The following is a 22,285-nucleotide window of genomic DNA, read 5'->3' as shown; positions in this document are numbered from 1 at the left end:
ACCATGCAACCAGGTATCCTGAGGCCATCCCATTGAAAACTGTAACTGCCGAGTCAGTTGCAAAAGCTTTACTCGGCATATTTACTAGGGTTGGCTTCCCTAAAGAAGTTGTGTCAGATCGTGGCAGCAACTTTATGTCAAAGTATATGCAGGCTATGTGGAAAGAATGTGGGGTCACCTACAAGTTCTCTTCTGCATACCACCCCCAGACCAATGGTCTGGTGGAACGTTTCAACAGAACGTTAAAGAGCATGATTGGGGCTCTGGAGGAGCCTCAGAGAAGAAAATGGGATCTTCTTTTACCATGCTTACTGTTTGCCTACCGAGAGGTACCACAGGAGGGTGTTGGCTTCAGCCCCTTCGAACTTCTGTTCGGTCATCCCGTACGGGGACCCTTAGCCATCGTCAAAGAGGGATGGGAGATGCCCACTCCCCCTGTTACTACCAACGTAGTTGATTATGTGCTAGGGCTCAGAAAACGGATGGTACTTCTGATGGGCTTGGCTAGTGATAAATTGAAGGCAGGGCAAGCGCTGGTGAAACATTGGTATGACCAGAAAGCTTCCCTCATCAACTTTACACCTGGTCAGCAAGTCCTGATCATGAATCCCATAAGGCCTCGAGCTTTACAGGACAAATGGTCAGGCCCTTACACAGTGGTGGAGCCCCTGGGTGAGGTTAACTATTTAGTGGATCTTGGAAGGCCTGGACAGGCTCCAAAAGTGTTTCACGTGAATAGGCTGAAGGCTTTCGTCCCAAGAGTCGAAATCGCAGCACTGCTACTGGCTTCAGACATTGAGGAAGAGGAGTCTGAACCTCTCCCCGACCTGTTCCAAAGCGGTCCTTCAGATAGCTCCTTTGAGGGTGTCCGAGTGGCCCCTCACCTGACTTCTGATCAGCAGGCTGAGGTGAAAAGTTTGCTTAGGCAGTTTTCCCCCCTGTTTTCACAGTCGCCTGGTTTGACACCTTGGTGCAAACATAACATTGACACAGGAGACAGTGTACCTACCAAAAGTAGGGGATACAGGATGTCAGACAAAGTACGGTCTTATATTAAGACCGAGGTCAACAAGATGTTAGACCTTGGGGTGATTGAACCCTCTAGTAGTCATTGGTCCAGCCCTGTGGTGTTGGTTCCAAAGGCAGGCACTTCTGAATTGAGGTTCTGCGTGGATTACAGGGCTCTGAATGCTGTCACCAAGACAGACGCACACCCCTTGCCTCGAACAGATGAGCTGGTGGATACTTTGGGTGCCTCCAAGTACCTCAGCACGTTTGACCTCACTGCTGGCTATTGGCAAATAGCTTTAGCAGAACATGCCAAGGAGAAGACACCATTTTCTACTCCAGACGGCCTTTACCAATTCCGGGTAATGCCGTTCGGGTTGAAGAATGCACCTGCCACTTTCCAGAGGCTTGTGAATCATGTGTTGAATGGGTTGGACGAATTCTGTCTTGCATATCTGGACGATATAGCAGTTTTCAGTGCCACCTGGGAAGACCATGTGAAACACCTCGGGATTGTGCTCCAGGCTCTTCAGAAAGCCCACTTGACCATAAAGGCTAGTAAATGCCAGATTGGACAAGGCTCAGTGGTTTACCTTGGACATGAAGTAACAGGCCTCTACCCAGTAAAGTACAAGCAGTACAAGACTGGCCTACCCCCACTACGCAAACCCTAGTGAGAGCCTTCTTAGGACTCACGGGGTATTACCGCAATTTTGTGGCAGACTATGGCACCATAGCTGCTCCTCTGACTGCCCTCACAACTCCGAAGAAACCCAAGAAGGTAACTTGGACCGACGAGTGTGAGAAGGCCTTCAATGGCTTAAAAGACTCCTTGTGCCAGGCCCCTGTCCTCAGGGCCCCTGATTATCAAAGACCTTTTATCGTGCAGACGGACGCCTCTGACACTGGGATAGGAGCTGTACTATCACAAGTAGATGAGAAGGGTAAGGAACACCCTATCGGTTTTATTAGTCGCCAGCTTAAGGACAGAGAGCTCAGATGGTCCACGGTAGAGAAAGAATGTTTCTCTGTTGTGTGGGCCCTAAGGAAGCTGAGGCCCTACCTCTATGGGACCCACTTCACTGTGCAAACTGACCATAAGCCGTTAAAGTGGCTAATGAACATGAAGGGGGAGAATCCAAAGTTGCTTAGGTGGTCCATAAGTCTTCAAGGCTTGTCCAACATAGCAATGCTGATGGGTTGTCCAGAATGTTTAACCGACCTGAACAAGAGACTCATCCAGGGGTGGATTAGTTCCCCCTGTCCATAGTCTGGGAGGGGCGAGTGTTAGGAAAGATTTCGTAATTGTAGGTAATTTTCCTTCCATGTGGCAACCCCTAAACTTTTTGCTGTTGTTTTTCACCTTGTTCTTGACTTTGCCAGAGAAGTGCAGCCTTCTGCCGCACTCCTCTGGGCTTTCGCTCCTTTCTTACAGGGAAACTGACATGCCCTTAAGACAGTCAGTACCGGGGAACGCTGTTTCCCGTAGTTTCTTTTATCATGTTGCGGCTTTCGTGCAACATGACACAAGAGGGCACTGTAAGCTAAGTTACAGCTCTCTTGGGTCTCTAGCCTTCTACAGGCCCTAGATACTCGTTTAGGATTGTATTTGATCGGTGCAAGTCATTCAGGGACTGGAATGGTGGCAGCGATAGTTTTGTGTATTTTGAGCTCCTTTTGGCGTTCTAAGCGCGTTTTTCGCGCTGAACCCAAAATGGTGGCCTGGCTCCCAAAATGGCCAGACCACGAGGCTCCTTTGTCCTGTCCACTGACCGTCTTGCTCCCTTCACCTTCCCCAGGTCGAGCGACCCGGGGCCTTCCTTATTTGGGCATGTACTTTCCCGCGAAACACGGATGCTTTCGCGGGCTTCTACATGTCTTTTGTGTGCCTCCAGGGTGTGGGCTGGGATGTCTGGTCCCAATACACATCCTGGGTGCCAGAGAGTCTAGGGTGGTGTGAATGCCTGGGACCACCGTGGTCCGTGATTGGTCCACGTATGGTGTGAGTGTTGATGAGCGGATCTCCCATTGGGTCCCCTCGGTTTTGGCGCGAAGGGAATCGTGGATAAGAGGGGGCTGGAAACACCACTACCATGTCGATCTCCTGAGTTCTCACGAACGAAGGAATACAGGAGCCAAGTATCCTGCAACCAAGAGGCTGGACCGAGGAATCGCTGGTGGCCCGCTGAAGGACTCCTCCTTTGCACTGCTGTCAACCTGTGAAACCCTTTCCTCCTTTGATCGAACCAGAAGGCCTGTACTGGTGCTTCGACCTTTGGAATAGCAGGAACAGCTATTCTCGGCGACTTCATCATCTCCTGCCAGTAAGCCTTCGGAAGCGTCTCTGGGCCATCCAGTTGACTGACCAGCTTACACGGGAGTCCTGCTCTGTAACCGCCACCAGGTTGTGTTGTATTTCGAGTCCTTGTCACTCTCACACGCTTAGTACACTTGGCGTTCCCAAGTCTGAAGTGAGTAGTGTACATTTGGCTCAGATACACACGGCCGCTCCGTTGCCCTGCTGTGGTGACAAAACTGTGCAGGTTTCTTCGATTGGGACGTCTTTTTTCTCTACACGATGACGAGGCATTCCCGGCTCTTCTGAACCTGCCAGCTTCTGAAACTAACGTGGAGAAGCCTGGGTCTGCTTGCATCGGGGACCGGTGAGTAGTATAGCTAGGATCTGGTCGCCCTCCTGCAGTAGCCCATTGCTTTTCCCCGCTGTGTAAAAACAGCACCCTTTTGTCCGTACTCGCGCTCTGCTTCTGCTCCCTGTGGAGGCTGCGCTTGAGTCGCGGAACTTGTTCTCCTTCATTTGTGCACTGAACTGAACTGCCTGATTTCCTTAGAAGAGACTCCCCTTTTGCCCGTTGGCACCAGCGTGTGCAGGTACTTTTGAGCACAAGGCTCCACTCTTCGCAGGGCTCGGACTTCCATCTAGTTAGGTGCCTCTGAAGGCGAACTGAGTCTAAAGCATTATCGCACTGCCTGTTTTCCTTCCCTTTCAGGTGGACTACACATTTCGTGCATATAACGCTTGCGACTGTCGTATTTGTATATATTGTGTTGATATGGTATGTGTTGGCTTAATATTGTGATATTGTGATTTTCTCGCTACGGTCGTTGTTTTAAAGGCCTTAAAATAAATGTGTATATATTTTTGATATAACAACTGTTTGGAGTAGTTTGTAAGCGCTCTTGCTTTGTGTGCTCATTGCAGGCTTTCAGTCACCCTCACCCCAGTCTTGACCGCCGCGATCGCTACCTTGATTGGTCTGGCTCGTCCAGAGGTTACCCTGTTTCAAGTAATTAGGTTGGCCTTCTGAACTTCTGCGCCACCAGGACAGAGTTCAGAAATCCGTCTTAACAAGCGGTGACTAAGGAAATCGGGATGGGTGAGTGTAAGGAAATCATGAGGGGTGAGAGCAAGGAAAGCAGGAGCAGTGAGTGTAAGGAAATCAGAGGGGGGAGTGTAAGTAAATCCGGAATGGTGAGTGTGAGGAAATCAGGAGGGGTGAGTGTAAGGAAACCAGGAGGGGTGAGTGTAAGGAAACCAGGAGGGGTGAGTGTGAGGAAACCAGGAGGGGTGAGTGTGAGGAAATCAGGAGGGGTGAGTGTAAGGAAATCAGGAGCGGTGACTAAGGAAATCGGGAGGGGTGAGTGTAAGGAAATCATGAGGGGTGAGTGCAAGGAAAGCAGGAGCAGTGAGTGTGAGGAAATCAGGAGCGGTGAGTGTAGGGAAATAAGGAGGGGTGAGTGTAAGGAAATCAGGAGCGGTGAGCGTAGGGAAATAAGGAGGGGTGAGTGTAAGGAAATCGGGAGCGGTGACTAAGGAAATCGGGAGGGTGAGTGTAAGGAAATCATGAGGGGTGAGAGTAAGGAAAGCAGGAGCAGTGAGTGCAAGGAAATCATGTGGGGTGAGTGCAAGAAAAGCAGGAGCAGTGAGTGCAAGGAATCAGGAGGGGGGAGTGTAAGGAAATCCAGAATGGTGAGTGTGAGGAAATCAGGAGTGGTGAGTGTGAGGAAATCAGGAGGGGTGAGTATAAGGAAATCAGGAGCGGTGAGTGTAGGGAGATAAGGAGGAGTGAGTGCAAGGAAATCAGGAGCGGTGAGCATAGGGAAATAAGGAGGGGTGAGTGTAAGGAAATCAGGAGCAGTGAGTGTAGGGAAATAAGGAGGAGTGAGTGTAAGGAAATCAGGAGCGGTGAGCGTAGGGAAATAAGGATGGGTGATTGTAAGGAAATCAGAAGCAGTGACAGTAAGGAAATCGGGAGGGTGAGTGTAAGGAAATCATGAGGTGTGAGTGCAAGGAAAGCAGGAGCAGTGAGTGCAAGGAAATCAGGAGGGGGGGTGTAAGGAAATCCGGAATAGTGAGTGTGAGGAAATCAGGAGCGGTGAGTGTGGGGAAGTAAGGAGGGGTGAGTGTAAGGAAATCAGGAGCAGTGAGCGTAGGGAAATAAGGAGGGGTGAGTGTAAGGAAATCAGAAGCGGTGACGGTAAGGAAATCGGGAGGGGTGAGTGTAAGGAAATCATGAGGGGTGAGTGCAAGGAAAGCAGGAGCAGTGAGTGTAAGGAAATCAGGATGGATGAGTGTAAGGAAATCATGAGGGGTGAGTGTAAGGAAACCAGGAGGGGTGAGTATAAGGAAATCAGGAGCGGTGAGTGTGAGGAAATCAGGAGGGGTGAGTGTAAGGAAATCAGGAGCGGTGACTAAGGAAATCGGGAGGGGTGAGTGTAAGGAAATCATATGGGGTGTGTGCAAGGAAAGCAGGATCAATGAGTGTGAGGAAATCAGGAGTGGTGAGTGTAGGGAAATAAGGAGGGGTGAGTGTAAGGAAATCAGGAGCGGTGAGTGTAGGGAAATAAGGATGGGTGAGTGTAAGGAAATCAGGAGCGGTGAGTGTAGGGAAATAAGGAGGGGTGAGTGTAAGGAAATCAGGAGTGGTGAGTGTAAAGAAATCAGCAGGGGTGAGTGTAAGGAAATCATGAGGGGTGACTAAGGAAATCGGGAGGAGTGACTAAGGAAATCGGGAGGGGTGAGTGTTAGGAAATCATGAGGGGTGAGTGCAAGGAAAGTAGGAGCAGTGAGTGTAAGGAAATCAGAGGGGGAGTGTAAGGAAATCCGGAATGGTGAGTGTGAGGAAATCAGAAGGGGTGAGTTTAAGGAAACCAGGAGGGGTGAGTGTGAGGAAACCAGGAGGGGTGAGTGTGAGGAAACCAGGAGGGGTGAGTGTGAGGAAATCAGGAGGGGTGAGTGTAAGGAAATCAGGAGCGGTGACTAAGGAAAGCAGGAGCAGTGAGTGTAAGGAAATCATGAGGGGTGAATGCAAGGAAAGCAGGAGCAGTGAGTGTAAAGAAATCAGGAGGGGTGAGTGTAAGGAAATCAGGAGTGGTGACTAAGGAAATCGGGAGGGGTGAGTGTAAGGAAATCATGAGGGGTGAGTGTAAGGAAAGCAGGAGCAGTGAGTGTAAGGAAATCAGAGAGGGGAGTGTAAGGAAATCCGGATGGTGAGTGTGAGGAAATCAGGAGGGGTAAGTGTAAGGAAACCAGGAGGGGTGAGTGTAAGGAAATCAGGAGCGGTGACTAAGGAAATCGGGAGGGGTGAGTGTAAGGAAATCATGAGGGGTGAGTGCAAGGAAAGCAGGAGCAGTGAGTGTAAGGAAATCAGAGGGGGGAGTGTAAGGAAATCCGGAATGGTGAGTGTGAGGAAATCAGGAGGGGTAAGTGTAAGGAAACCAGGAGGGGTGATTGTAAGGAAACCAGGAGGGGTGAGTGTGAGGAAACCAGGAGGGGTGAGTGTGAGGAAATCAGGAGGGGTGAGTGTAAGGAAATCAGGAGCGGTGACTAAGGAAATCATGAGGGGTGAGTGCAAGGAAAGCAGGAGCTTTGAGTGTGAGGAAATCAGGAGCGGTGAGTGTAGCGAAATAAGGACGGGTGAGTGTAAGGAAATCAGGAGCGGTGAGCGTAGGGAAATAAGGAGGGGTGAGTGTAAGGAAATCGGGAGCGGTGACTAAGGAAATAGGGAGGGTGAGTTTAAGGAAATCATGAGGGGTGAGTGCAAGGAAAGCAGGAGCAGTGAGTGCAAGGAAATCAGAGGGGGAGTTTAAGGAAATCCAGAATGGTGAGTGTGAGGAAATCAGGAGGGGTGAGTTTAAAGAAACCAGGAGGGGTGAGTGTGAGGAAACCAGGAGGGGTGAGTGTGAGGCAATCAGGAGGGGTGAGTGTAAGGAAATCAGGAGCGGTGACTAAGGAAAGCAGGAGCCGTGAGTGTAAGGAAATCATGAGGGGTGAATGCAAGGAAAGCAGGAGCAGTGAGTGTAAAGAAATCAGGAGGGGTGAGTGTAAGGAAATCAGGAGTGGTGACTAAGGAAATCGGGATGGGTGAGTGTAAGGAAATCATGAGGGGTGAGTGCAAGGAAAGCAGGAGCAGTGAGTGTAAGGAAATCAGAGGGGGGATTATAAGGAAATCCAGAATGGTGAGTGTGAGGAAATCAGGAGGGGTGAGTGTAAGGAAACCGGGAGGGGTGAGTGTAAGGAAACCAGGAGGGGTGAGTGTGAGGAAACCAGGAGGGGTGAGTGTGAGGAAATCAGGAGGGGTGAGTGTAAGGAAACCAGGAGCAGTGTGTGTAAGGAAATCAGGAGGGGTGAGTGTAAGGAAATCAGGAGTGGTGAGCGCAAGGAAAGCAGGAGCAGTGAGTGTGAGGAAATCAGGAGCGGTGAGTGTAGGGAAATAAGGAGGGGTGAGTGTAAGGAAATCAGGAGCCGTGAGCGTAAGGACATAAGGAGGGGTGAGTGTAAGGAAATCGGGAGCGGTGACTAAAGAAATCGGGAGGGTGAGTGTAAGGAAATCATGAGGGGTGAGTGCAAGGAAAGCAGGAGCAGTGAGTGCAAGGAAATCATGTGGGGTGAGTGCAAGGAAAGCAGGAGCAGTTAGTGTAAGGAATCAGGAGGGAGGAGTGTAAGGAAATCCAGAATGGTGAGTGTGAGGAAATCAGGAGCGGTGAGTGTGAGGAAATCAGGAGGGGTGAGTATAAGGAAATCAGGAGCGGTGAGTGTAGGGAGATAAGGAGGAGTGAGTGCAAGGAAAGCAGGAGCGGTGAGCATAGGGAAATAAGGAGGGGTGAGTGTAAGCAAATCAGGAGCAGTGAGTGTAGGGAAATAAGGAGGAGTGAGTGTAAGGAAATCAGGAGCGGTGAGCGTAGGGAAATAAGGAGGGGTGATTGTAAGGAAATCAGAAGCAGTGACAGTAAGGAAATCGGGAGGGTGAGTGTAAGGAAATCATGAGGTGTGAGTGCAAGGAAAGCAGGAACAGTGAGTGCAAGGAAATCAGGAGGGGGGAGTGTAAGGAAATCCGGAATAGTGAGTGTGAGGAAATCAGGAGCGGTGAGTGTGGGGAAATAAGGAGGGGTGAGTGTAAGGAAATCAGGAGCAGTGAGCGTAGGGAAATAAGGAGGGGTGAGTGTAAGGAAATCAGAAGCGGTGACGGTAAGGAAATCGGGAGGGGTGAGTGTAAGGAAACCAGGAGGGCTGAGTATAAGGAAATCAGGAGCGGTGAGTGTGAGGAAATCAGAAGCGGTGACGGTAAGGAAATCAGGAGCGGTGAGTGTGGGGAAATAAGGAGGGGTGAGTGTAAGGAAATCAGGAGCAGTGAGCGTAGGGAAATAAGGAGGGGTGAGTGTAAGGAAATCAGGAGAGATGAGTGTAAGGAAATCATGAGGTGTGAGTGCAAGGAAAGCAGGAACAGTGAGTGCAAGGAAATCAGGAGGGGGGAGTGTAAGGAAATCCGGAATAGTGAGTGTGAGGAAATCAGGAGCGGTGAGTGTGGGGAAATAAGGAGGGGTGAGTGTAAGGAAATCAGGAGCAGTGAGCGTAGGGAAATAAGGAGGGGTGAGTGTAAGGAAATCAGGAGGGATGAGTGTAAGGAAATCATGAGGGGTGAGTGTAAGGAAACCAGGAGGGCTGAGTATAAGGAAATCAGGAGCGGTGAGTGTGAGGAAATCAGAAGCGGTGACGGTAAGGAAATCAGGAGCGGTGAGTGTGGGGAAATAAGGAGGGGTGAGTGTAAGGAAATCAGGAGCAGTGAGCGTAGGGAAATAAGGAGGGGTGAGTGTAAGGAAATCAGGAGGGATGAGTGTAAGGAAATCATGAGGAGTGAGTGTAAGGAAACCAGGAGGGCTGAGTATAAGTAAATCAGGAGCGGTGAGTGTGAGGAAATCAGGAGGGGTGAGTGTAAGGAAATCAGGAGCGGTGACTATGGAAATCGGTAGGGGTGAGTGTAAGGAAATCATGAGGGGTGAGTGCAAGGAAAGCAGGAGCAGTGAGTGTAAGGAAATCAGGAGCGGAGAGTGTGAGGAAATCAGGAGGGGTGAGTGTAAGGAAATCAGGAGTGTTGAGTGTAAAGAAATCGGCAGGGGTGAGTGTAAGAGAAATCAGGGGGGGTGACTAAGGAAATCGGGAGGGGTGAATGTAAGGAAATCATGAGGGGTGAGTGTAAGGAAACCAGGAGGGGTGAGTATAAGGAAATCAGGAGCGGTGAGTGTAAGGAAATCATGAGGGGTGAGGGAAAGGAAATCATAAGGGGTGAGTGCAAGGAAATCAGGAGTGTTGAGTGTAAAGAAATCAGCAGGGGTGAGTGTAAGGAAATCAGGGGCGGTGACTAAGGAAATCGGGAGGGGTGAGTGTAAGGAACTCATGAGGGGTGAGTGTAAGGAAACCAGGAGGGGTGAGTGTAAGGAAATCAGGAGCGGTGAGTGTAAGGAAACCACGAGGGGTGAGTATAAGGAAATCAGGAGCAGTGAGTGTGAGGAAATCAGGAGGGGTGAGTGTAAGGAAATCAGGGGCAGTGACTAAGGAAATCGGGAGGGGTGAGTGCAAGGAAATCATGAGGGGTGAGTGTAAGGAAAGCAGAAGCAGTGATTGTAAGGAAATTAGAGGGGGGAGTGTAAGGAAATCCGGAATGGTGAGTGTAAGGAAATCAGGAGCGTTGAGTGTAGGGAAATAAGGAGGGGTGAGTGTAAGGAAATCAGGAGCCGTGAGTGTAGGGAAATAAGGAGGGGTGAGCGTAAGGAAATCAGGAGCGGTGAGTGTAGGGAAATAAGGAGGGATGAGTGTAAGGAAATCAGAAGCTGTGATGGTAAGGAAATCGGGAGGGGTGAGTGCAAGGAAATCATGAGGGGTGAGTGTAAGGAAAGCAGGAGCAGTGATTGTAAGGAAATTAGAGGGGGGAGTGTAAGGAAATCCGGAATGGTGAGTGTGAGGAAATCAGGAGGGGTGAGTGTAAGGAAATCAGGAGCGTTGAGTGTAGGGAAATAAGGAGGGGTGAGTGTAAGGAAATCAGGAGCGGTGAGTGTAGGGAAATAAGGAGGGGTGAGTGTAAGGAAATCAGGAGCGGTGAGTGTAGGGAAATAAGGAGGGGTGAGCGTAAGGAAATCAGGAGCGGTGAGTGTAGGGAAATCAGGAGGGGTGAGTGTAAGGAAATCAGGATGTGGTGAGTGCAAGTAAATCAGGAGGAGTGAATTTAAGGAAATCCGGAACGGTGTCGTGTGATCATACCTCATTCTTGCTACCTCATAAACACAGATGTTGAGGGGGCAGAGGTTGAGGCCATGAGGATTTGGGGAGTTCTGGCACGTGTGCATTCCTGAATCAAGGTTGGATAGAACCAGGGCTCTCACTACCAATTGGAAGACAGGGCTTGGTTTTCGAGGAGGGCTCTTACTGGCTTCGTATAAAGATTACATTGGATTGGTGATGGCAGTCGGCCGTAAACGTGGGAGTGTGGAGGTCAGCTAAATAACTACAAATGTCCGAAAAGGAAAGATGTGAAGCAGCTCAAGACTGCTTTTCCTAGGATTCTTGTATGGGTTGAAAGGAGTGTCCATCATTTGCTCTGGTGAATGCCATACTGAGAGGTTGAAAGGACTGTCTATCATTTGCTCTAGTGAATGCTATACTGAGAGGTTGAAAGGCGTGTCCATCATTTGCTGTGGTAAATGCTTTACTGAGAGGTTGAAAGGAGAGTCCGTCAATTGCTGTGGTGAATGTCATACTGAAAGGAGTGTCCATCATTAGCTCTGGTGAATGCTTTTCTGAGAGGTTGAAAGGAGTGTCCATCATCTGCTTTGGTGGATGCTATAGTGAGAGGTTGGAAGGAGTCTATTCGCTTCCACATTTCCAGAAGGCGCTCACGACCCTCCTCTTCGGGGAATGGCTCCTCCCTTACAGCTAGGTCCACATACCCTCCACCCCCTCCCAGCATGAGACAGGATGATCTGTTCTGCCCCCTGGTTCCTCCCCTGGTTGCTTATAGATCTCTTGCTGCCAGATCGTCCTCCTGGCCCTGTTGTTAGCTGTCCGCTCCCCTGTAACTCTGCTTCCTTGTTGTTGGCTCCCCGCTCCCCTGTTACTGTGCTTCCCTGTTGTTAGATCCCTGCTCCCGTGTAACTCTGCTTCCCTGTTGTTAGCTCCCCGCTCCCCTGTAACTGTGCTTCCCTGTTGTTAGCTCCCAGCTCCCCTGTAACTCTGCTTCCCTGTTGTTAGCTCCCCGCTCCCCTGAAACTCTGCTTCCCTGTTGTTAGCTCCCAGCTCCCCTGTAACTCTGCCTCCCTGTTGTTAGCTCCCCGCTCCCCTGTAACTCTTCTTCCCTGTTGTTAGCTCCTGGCTCCCCTGTAACTCTGCTTCCCTGTTGTTAGCTCCCCGTTCCCCTGTAACCCTGCTTCCCTGTTGTTAGCTCCCAGCTCCCAGCTCCCCTGTAACTCTGCTTCCCTGTTGTTAGCTCCCCGCTCCCCTGTAACTGTGCTTCCCTGTTGTTAGCTCCCCGCTCCCCTGTAACTCTGCTTCCCTGTTGTTAGCTCCCCGCTCCCCTGTAACTCTGCTTCCCTGTTGTTAGCTCCCCTCTCCCCTGTAACTGTGCTTCCCTGTTGTTAGATCCTCGCTCCCCTGTAACTCTGCTTCCCTGTAAAATGGATAGGGTGATTTTCTATCATGGAATTAATTTGAGTTGGATTTAATATAATGTGCCAAAGGTCCCCCCAGTTCCAGCCCCCTACCCGCTATGCGAGATGGTGGTTAAGGCTGGCAGATTCCGCCCACACTTTTGTTGGCATTTGGATTAATCTACTTCCATATGAGGCCTTGATTCTGGGGCATACAGGGAAACAGCGGGGCTCCTCTGAGGACAGCACAGATCTGGTCAAAGGCTTGGGTCAAGGATAGTCCCCAGCACCCAGACTTCCTCTGGCTCCTGAAAGGGCAGGCCCAGCAAGCTTCTTGATCTCCCAGTCTTCGTCTTCCATGCAATGTTTAAGGCCTTGGTAGATTCTCCCTGTCTCTCTGCTAGTTCTTTGCAAGAGTCCAGAAGCAGACTACCTCCAGCAATAGAGTGTGAAAGTCAAGCAAAAAAAGCAAAGGTCCAAAGAAAGCTTTCAAGAGTCGAAAAGTCAAAGAAAGAAAGATCCCTCTCAGATTGAAAACTGATCTCTTATAGTGCCGATGACACTCCATTACTATCATACTTCCCACGCTACGGATTGGCCAGCTGTCTCCCTCCCCCGAATACGCCCACTGCCTGCTAATGGGACAAGGAGATAGGGGGTGTGAATGATGGAGGCTGAGGGAGGAGAAAGATTCATCATCCCAAAATAACAAGTGGGGTTAACTTTTTCAGTGACCTTAAAATCCAACAACATGGCAGCTCCCCTACTTTTTCAGATAACTGGATGCACATATATATTTTTGAGTTCTATACTTTATGGTGAGTCGGAAAATACTAATCATATCTCTGCATGCCCTTCCTGGGAGGAGCTACAGTTTTTATCAATTTACTCCTGAGCCAAAATAGTCACAAATCTGCCCCTTCCTGATTCAAACCTTGCATCCATAACCTATCATCACACCAACTTTCTATTCCCTCAGAAAATATGAGAAGGCCTGAATCATAATTGTCTTCATAACTTAAATTGCATACATCACACCCGATTCATGTTTATATGATACCAACATCCTTTTTATCCCCTTTAATCTGAGCCCGCGGTGAGCTCACCGGGACATACAATAATTAAAGAAAAGGTGGCCCAGTGTTACTCACATGGCAAGGCATTACATGAGCCCCTCAGTTTCACACAGCCGTCACCTATTCCTAAATTGCATTTCTCCATCATCACCTGACCCAAACATCTTCCTATCAGCAATATGTTTCATACACAATGTTTGATCATCCATTAGTGACTCTGAAGCCATTTTTTGAGGTCGGGTTAGCCCTGAAAAGGTCATTTCTGTTGGCCACTAATGCACAGTTAATGGGGAGGCCTGCACTGAAAGGTAATTTCTGCTGACTGTGTTATCTGCAACTCACACAATTGTGATCTAATTCTCTATTCATTCTTTGTATGTATAACTGAACCAGGCCGGCTCTTCTTGGTGGGCCCAGCCCACAGGTCTTGAGGTCAAAGGTTCATAGGCACAGAACTTTCAGTTCAGTGGGGAAAACACCAGCTGCAGCCATACTTCAGAAAATAAATGTTTCTTGACATATGGTTTGGACAGATATAAGTTCACTTTTGGTATTATTCACACATAGGCCACAGTTACATAGAAAAGGCAAACAAGTGGGCCTTTCCATTTCAATGTCAGTTTATTTGTGAAAGTGTCTTTCTCTGAAATATGTCACTTGGCTCCACTTTTTTAATGTAAGGCACATTTCCTCCTTTTCCATGTCTATTTTCCCATGTGTATTGCTGCAGTTTTCCCAGTTTACAAAAAGTCGGCATCTGCATCACCACATGTTATTACCCATTCATTGGGCATATCCAGCAGTTTTAAGCTCTCAGGTAGTTTCCCGTTCACGTGCGCACCTGTCCATTTAGTGGAGTTGGCTAGGCCTATTTCTTTCCATTTCACTAGGCCTTATGTCGAAATTCATGGTTTTGTACTGGCTTTTATATTTCAATGGAACTCCACATTAGCCAGCTTCACTCTCACAATAGGGGCCTAGCATGGGAGGAAGGGAGGAGGGAGGAAAGAAAGGAGGGAGGAAGGAAGGAAGGAAGGAAGGAAGGAAGGAAGGAAGGAAGGAAGGAAGGAAGGAAGGAAGGAAGGAAGGAAGGAAGGAAGGAAGGAAGGAAGGAAGGAAGGAAGGAAGGAAGGAAGGAAGGAAGGAAGGAAGGAAGGAAGGAAGGAAGGGAGGGAGGGAGGGAGGGAGGGAGGGAGGGAGGGAGGGAGGGAGGGAGGGAGGGAGGGAGAAAGGGTGGGAAGGAGGGAAGGAAGGAGGGAAGGAAAGCAGGGAGGGAAAGAAAGTGAGGAGAGAGGGAAGGAAGGGAGGGAGGAAAGAAGGGAGGAAGTAAGGAAGGAAGGAAGGAAGGAAGGAAGGAAGGAAGGAAGGAAGGAAGGAAGGAAGGAAGGAAGGAAGGAAGGAAGGAAGGAAGGAAGGAAGGAAGGAAGGAAGGAAGGAAGGAAGGAAAGTTGGGAGAGAGGGGAGGGAGGAAGGAAAGGAGGAAGGAAGGAAGGAAGGAAGGAAGGAAGGAAGGAAGGAAGGAAGGAAGGAAGGAAGGAAGGAAGGAAGGAAGGAAGGAAGGAAGGAAGGAAGGAAGGAAGGAAGGAAGGAAGGAAGGAAGGAAGGAAGGAAGGAAGGAAGGAAGGAAGGAAGGTAAAGGAGGGAGAAATGAAGGGCAGAGGGAAGAAGAGGAGGGAGGGGGAGAATGGAAGGAAAGGAGGGAGGGAGAGCGGGAGGGAAGAAGGAATGAAGGGAGATGGAAAGGAAAGAAAGAAGGTAAGGAGAGAAGGAGGGAGGAAAGTGAGGAGGAAGGGAGGGAGGGATTGATTATAAGAGAGATAAACACATAAACAGTGCTCTTGCAGTTAGAAAGAAACACACAATCTTACTTTTCAGTCAATACCTGGGTGCCACCTATGATCCTTGCATTCCTGCTTCATATCCCACCCCCTTGCCTTGAACATCCTGCGCCACATATCCTAACCCCCCCTCCTTATTTATATGTTATCCTCAATGACATGTACAGCATAGCTTTGCTTTCCAGCCTGGTTTGCCCTGCACCTGCTGGTACTCTTGAAGGTTGTGTGTCACAGTGCAGTGTGCTGTATAAAGCAAGTTTCATGTCTCTCCTTCTCCTCCTTTCCTCTCACAGAGCAGGTGGACTGGGACGTAGACTTCTCGGCCTGTGGGGGGCATGCCCAGTCTCCCATCAACATTGACTTGTCCAGCACAACTTTCGACTCCGCGCTCCAGCCAATCGTTCTGACCGGATACAACTTGACGGCGAAGGAGAGCCTCCAGCTGAGAAACAACGGGCACACAGGTGAGAGTGCCCCTGGCACAGCTCAGTCCTGGGCAGCAATAGGGATCCTGGTTCCTGCCATTGAGAGACATAGCCATCCAGGAGCCGCTTGACACTGCATTGAGATTACACGTGCAGCATCTAAGGGCACCAATTAAATGTACTTATAAACTAAATGGAGGTGTGGATCCTGTGTCCAGAGAGGGCAACAGGGCATTTGCAGTCAGGCTGTAATATGAGCAGTGAACTCTAGGACTAGTCTCTCACAGTGGGTGGTTGGACGTCCATGCCATATTAGTACCCTGTGAGGGTCAATCAGATTGTCCTTACCCGGGCGTCAAAAACTCGCCTGATGAGGGACGCGTCCCTTACAGTTCCTTTTCTTTCACCCGTCAGGCCGCCATGGAAAGGGAGAAGGGACTACATGTAGTCCCTTCACCCTGATCCCTGTCGGCCATTTTGTTTTGCTTTTTTTCTCTAGAAACGGTCGCACTGCTTTTTCTCGACTACAGAAAAATTGCTATTAGTACCCCGGTATGACGTGCCAGAGTACTAATAGCAACAGAACCCAAGGAGGGGTGCATTGCTGGTTGGGTAAATCCCCCAGGGTTATATTAAAGCCCTTGCTTCGCTCTAGCTTCTTTCACCCCAGGAGAATTACTCTACCGGTAATGCCCCCCTCCTCTGTTTCTGTTGCTTAATAAGTATCCGGCAAGGGGTGTGTGGCAGCCTCCCAGCCGATGAGGAGGCTCGGAACTGGAGCATTACCAGATGGCAATTCCACCACCCTCAGCCTCTTCAGGGTCATAGGCCGCCATCTTCCCTGCCGGGTATCAAAGGAAGTGTCCTGCCCCTGCGACCCCTAACCCCTCATTTCCACAGATTTCCCTCCCACTTAAAGTTTGATTTCACTACTTGATAGTGGTAGTTCAAAGAGATCCCAGGAGGATCAGTTTTTGTTGTGGGGAACGGATGGTAGGGTGTGGGAATGTCCATAGGGATTAGCGTAGCCATGTTTAGCCAATGAGTGGACAAATAAACAAATAACACCCACAAGCTGTTATGTCCCTACTAACGCCTATCTGTACTCCACGGCAATAGTTTTGGTTTGCAGATGGCGCTGTTGGACCACCTAATAGCCAAAACTAAATTTTGTATGGAATCTGAGCGTGGAATGTACATTATAAAGGCTCGCCAGGATCCACAGTCCTCTGCGTGTTACGTTCATATGTTTCATGTATAGGACGGCAACTGCCTGGAGGCTTCTCCCTAAAACTGATGGTTGAGGCTTCATCATTGATTCAGCAGTAAACACAGGTGCTTTATTTATTTATTTCTATTCATTTTTTCATGTATAAAGCACGCTAAATCCGGAGGCAGCAAGGCACTGTTCCAGCACCACTTACACACACAAGCAGAGTTGAAAGTCAAGAGAGATAAACACAATCCCATGCGCAGTTTGGTGAACTGCCACGTTTTCAGGGATCTCCTGAAGGCCGGGTACGATTGTTCAGCTCGCGAGGCAGGCGGGAGTGAGTTCCACTGTTTTGCAGAATAGGTGGGAAAGCTTGCACCACCAGCTTTTAATCGATTGAATTTCGGCTGCACCAATCTATTCAAATTTGCCGATCTGAGGGAGGAGCTCTGCTGGAGAGACATATGTGTTTAGTGGACAAGGTCTTGAATATGATTCGTTCTCGAATCGGAAGCCAGTGAGCAACTTTTCTTGCGGCCGCGTTGTGCTCACGTTTTGAAATATTGAGAGCAGCTCTGATGGCGTTATTCTGGATCACCTGCATCTTCTGGATGTTGTGCGATGAAGTGCCAGCCAACAAGGCCTTGCAATAGTCTAGCCTTGACCCGAAGATAGCTCGGGCAATGGTAAGGCAGCGGTCCCGAGGGAGAAAGGATCTGGTGGCGTTCTGCTGAATATGCAGAAGGTGAGGCAATGGCATTCACTTGGCACGTGAGTGATTGACAAGTGGGATTTGGATGCCGACAATAATGTTTGCAGAATTATGGTGAACTTAAGAGTGGTCTGGTGTGGCCTTCAGGGAAAGTCAGAGTCTATTCCACAGCAAGGAGGCTGTGGATCCTCTGCCATCTACTCTGATCTGGAATCTAATTGGTTGCAGCAGATGAGCAGACTGGGATTGTGACCATAGAGGGGCAGTAGTGTTTAAAGGCACTGCTGATAAATAGTGGCCCGGTGCCGGGAGGATAGCTGAGGGGCAACGTGCTTGCCTTGGAAGCAAGACCACACAGGTTTGATCCCCGGGTCCGCGCTTAGCAACCTCTGGGTATTAAGCGCATTATAAATAACCTATCATATCATAGCACACTGTGTGTGAGAGAACTAGTAGCCATTGCAAATAGGCAACAGCCTCAGTTCTAGAACCTCTGCGCCCGGTCGAAGCGATTAGACGGTCTACCACGTTCTGAAGCCTCTGTGGGCAAGTTGGCCAGTAGTCCCAAGTGGAAGCCAGTGGGGTTATCCAGATGTCACATCCAAAGTCCTAATGCCGTTCGGATTCTAGGTTCGATTGAGCAGGCCCAGAGTAGGGAGACTTGACTTCAGAACTGCAGACACCAGGCTCGACAGTCGGAGAATTGCGGGGGAGACAAGATTCAGGAGGCCATATCTCAACTAGCCACACTTTCTCCAAGGACATTAGCTATTGACTGAGGTCCTTGAATCTACATGTGTGTCCAGCATAGAGTTGGTAGAGTGTGTACTGAAGACCGGCAATGTCGGCGAGGCCTTCAACAGCGTCTCCGTCCCCTCAGCATAGTTCAAGGTATTCTTCCCATATGAGTCTAGTAATGGCAACAGTGGTAGCGTGTATATGTGAAAAAGTAATGTTTGCGGACTACCAGAAAAGCTCTTATCCAAAGCTAGGTCTAGATTGGTGGCGCCAGTTGATCTTAACCTGTTGAGAGGAATCTTATGATCACCCCTATTGAAGGTCATCGACAGGTCCAGAAAAATAACTTAGTCCGCCCCACCCGGGCCAAGGTTTCTCAACTCGTCTAAAATTGTGTTAACTACTGATTCTGTGCAAATCAAGGAGGTTTTCCCCCCGACATAGTACAGAGTATTTTATGTTGCGGAACACAGTCGCTAAACTGGTAAAGAATCATTGTTTCAATTATTTCCAGGACAAATAGGACATTGCAAATTGGTGTAAAATTAGTCAAGGTTGCACAAGGCCCTTTCAGTGATAATGAGGAGTTATTAATATAGCGCTATCGCCTAAAGCACTTTACATAGAACATATTTACAGACAATATCACCCAACTTAAGTTGGTACTCATTTGTTGGCCTCAGAAAGATGAAGGGCTAAGTTGGCTTTGCAGGGATTTGAACCTACAATCTACAGATCGCAGCAGTGAGCGCTCAACCCACTGAGCTATCTTGCCAGTCAGTAGTATGAAGAGTAAGGTTTGCACCTCTTAACTGCAAAGGACATGCATTTTCGTCCAGAATTACTGAGGAAATCCTTGTAAGCCCCACCCACTCCCACACTTAAGAGGCCAGCAATGGGTAAAGTTCCGGTGAAGAGCAAAGTGTTAGCAATCTCCAATAAAAGCCTGGTGATTGCTGGAAAGATTCATGCACCTGGGAATGTGTATTAACCCTACGTAGACCTGAGCGGAGCTTGCAGGGTCGAGGTGGAGCACAAAATAATTCCTCAAACAAAATAATGTGTCCCACAGTCACAAGTCACATCTCAGGACTTTTCATAGCAATCCATCTATCTGAGAAGTGTGGGTGGGGGCCTATTTGTGGGAAATGCTGCATTTTAAAGTACATTGGGCATGTAACATTGGCTAATATTCTGTGCACTAAGCCATTAAAGTGACCCACATTGGAACAGACCCCTGCCACTCACTGGCCCATAAAGCCGGCCCTTCAGGCCTTGCCCTATTGTGCTATGGGCCTGACCGAGCCGGGTTGGCAAGGGTGTATGCAACAACTGTGGATTGTCTGGTTCACTGGCATCACCCCATAAACGGGTCCTGTAGTGGGAGCAAAGCTTTCATCAGAAACCATTCTTGTCAGCATCTTAGAGTTGGAGGATTCGCTTGTCACTAGGCGACCATCAACAATTGGCTGTGCCCTCTCTCCTAAAAAGGTTGTGTGGTGTCATAGAAAAATTCTCACTACCATTCCGGTGGATTGGTGAGCAATTTATTAGAAAAAAGCAAGCAACAAAACAGCAACAAACCAACGACAGTACGAGACTACAATGCAAGTGAGAACCCCCTCCCTCCATACACAGTTCCCTTATACCCAACGGAAGACATGCATTTCGATGGAAGGGGGGGTCCACACAGGGCAAGGAATCATACTGAAACAATGTGCCAACCAGGGAACCAAGCCCCACTATACATGTCTTTGATAGCAGCTGCGTTCTCACACGTTAAGAGAGTGTTATCAGCGAGGACAGCATAACGGGACACATAGCGTAAAGGTGAACATACTCCTCGAAGGTTCCTGCACGATCAGAGGCAGGCGAGCACGCTTACAGTATGATAACTTGCATCTGCTAAAGCTGCTTTTCCTAATAAAGCGGGAGCCTAAAACACGCTTACATATGCCAAAAGGGAAACAGGTCAGAAGCGAGAAATGTGATGGTGAGCATAACTACACACCAGGTAAAGAGCCTTCGTCGTAAGGACATTCGCAGTAAGCCGAAAGCCTCACCTTACACAGGGAAGGATCAGCGTTTAAACTTGGCAGTTTGCAGTGCCTACTCAATATTTTAAAGGATAGTTCCGGGACTTTTTTTATTGTCCCTACGGTTCGGCCATGTGTTTTTAAGCATAACTCGGTAGATCGTAGAAAACTTTCCTATGGACCTTACCCGACTTTTCGTCCATTAACGCACTCGAAATCAGCCGCCATTTTCTGATAATCCTATCATTTCCCCCCATCGCCCTGGCTCACCTGCTTTTGCGGCACTAAATCAAATCCCCCGCCCCTGAGCCTGACATCAGCAGACGCGTACCGCCCATTTCCCAACGCCAAAGCACGTTTCGTGTCAACAATCGCTGCGCCTCAGCTAATGAAGTGTCGCCATGGAAATGGCAGGACGCCTCTTTCCTCTATAAGTATAAACACACCGTTTCACAACACACAGCAGCAGATTTTCGATTCCATTAATCTCTCTGTGTTACTTTGAGTATTCTGTGACTCGTTTCTGTGCTCTGGTCAGCTACCTTCGCCGCTTCTAGGCCTTGTGAACACCTGTACCATCTCTGTAAATTATTTTACTTTCTTTACCACACAATGGCTACAATAATGCCGTATATGTACGAGCCCGAGTACACCGAGGAAGAACTACTGGAAAGGCAAGCACGCGAAAACGATGGGGATTCGGACGGCAGTTGGGAGGACCAGTCAACGGATGAAGAGCCTGGACCATGTCGCATGGACGGCGTCTCCACCTGGTGCACGTGCAATCGGTGCGAGCTAATGCCAACTGAGGAGGAGAACTGCTGCTGCCGTGAAAATTCCGGGTGCTTGGCCTACATTTCGGAAGGCGAGCCAAGTCCGCAATGCATCACCGAGCTGCCAGAGTTCAGGGAAGCCTGCCTCTCACGGACCATGTTGAGGATGATGATGGTGCTTATGCACGAACTTCGCGGCACTGTTCGTCCGCGTAATCCGAGTAACGAGTAAGTATACTCTGGTTTTGATGTCAGTGATGCCACTACTATGTCATGGTCGTCTCCCACATATAAAATTACATCTACATATCATTCGAATGCATGTAAATTGGTTCCATATTGTGCATTTTCTAGATAGAATTTTTTTCAAAGCAGAATGACATTTTTTACCTGAATCGACAGTGATAAGAAAGTTTTGTCATTTTAATACAGTTTGCATCTTTCGTTTTCAAAGGTGGTACAGGCTGGTGGCCTATCGTTGCTTCACTTGGTGGCTTCACGGGAGGCTCGGACACCGCGTTCGGAGAGTAATACCTGCCTGTGCGGTACTTGCCATTAGACAACATTTCCCCAGCGACAGTGGACAATACCGCGGATTTTCCCTGGATGTGCTGCAACCGGAACTTTACAATGTGTAATGTTTATTATTTATGTTCAATTGAAATTAAGATCTAAAATAAAACCCAACATATATTTTAACAATGGTTGTTTTGATTTTTTAAATGAATCTAGTGTGTCTCTATTGAATAGTCTTCCTGTGCCTTGTCTTGTCACACCACATGTCTCCGGCCAGCATCCTCCCTCACGCTGGCTGCCCACCTTCAATCCACATAACCGTTGAACCCATATGCAGCAGACATACATATGTTATTTTGCGGGTTGGCATCAAGCCTCCCGGCCTTGCCTCCTCCCCCAAAAATACTTACCACACCACTTTGTTCAAGCGTTGGCAATAAAAGGAAGGCCGTTGGATTTTATTGATACAAAACATGGTTATAGGTAAATAATCAATATGGTTGATCATAATAAATCATCCTTTTGGGCACCGGGTACAGAGATGACCCCCTCTGGCCCGTGCCCCCTTGCCACCACAGGTCAGCCTGCTGCTGACTAACTGCCTAGGTGCCAAAGACCATGTACACTTCAAAGTGGTCTATAGAGCATGGGTTGTTGTTCCCATGTCTACCTCCAGACCCCGTGTCTCCTGCCAAGCATCCCCCCTCACGCTGGACGGCCCCCTGCAATCCACATAAGTGTGTCTCCATTCACGAGTCTTCCTGTGTCTTGTCTGCACGACCACCGCCCCAATCCACCCCCCGCCCTAACAAAGGCAGTTCGCACCGGGGTACTTGTGCTGCCAACTGGAGCTGTCAGGGAGCGATAAAGGCCAAGAGGTGCCAAAGACCATGTACACTTCAAAGTGGTCTATAGAGCATGGGTTGTTGTTCCCATGTCTACCTCCAGACCCCGTGTCTCCTGCCAAGCATCCCCCCTCATGCTGGACGGCCCCCTGCAATCCACATAAGTGTGT

At 49.0% G+C, this 22,285-nt stretch overlaps 1 protein-coding gene across 6 annotated transcripts in view; it reads left to right on the top strand.

The window, feature by feature from the left end:
- LOC138511191 (uncharacterized) overlaps positions 1–22,285 on the top strand; it is a 699,527-nt gene that overhangs the window by 530,112 nt on the left and 147,130 nt on the right. For all 6 annotated transcript variants that reach the window (XM_069626707.1, XM_069626706.1, XM_069626705.1 and 3 more), the window contains exon 3: positions 15,151–15,321. In XM_069626707.1, the coding sequence (XP_069482808.1) occupies positions 15,151–15,321 (171 nt within the window). The remainder of the gene's footprint in view (positions 1–15,150; positions 15,322–22,285) is intronic.

Source organism: Ambystoma mexicanum, chromosome 6p (genome assembly GCF_040938575.1).
Source record: "Ambystoma mexicanum isolate Mex_15411 chromosome 6p, UKY_AmexF1_1, whole genome shotgun sequence".
In the NCBI taxonomy this organism is placed as follows: Eukaryota; Metazoa; Chordata; class Amphibia; order Caudata; family Ambystomatidae; genus Ambystoma; species Ambystoma mexicanum.
The sequence above is the reverse complement of the archived record's forward strand: the minus strand, read 5'-3'. Positions and strand labels throughout refer to the sequence as shown.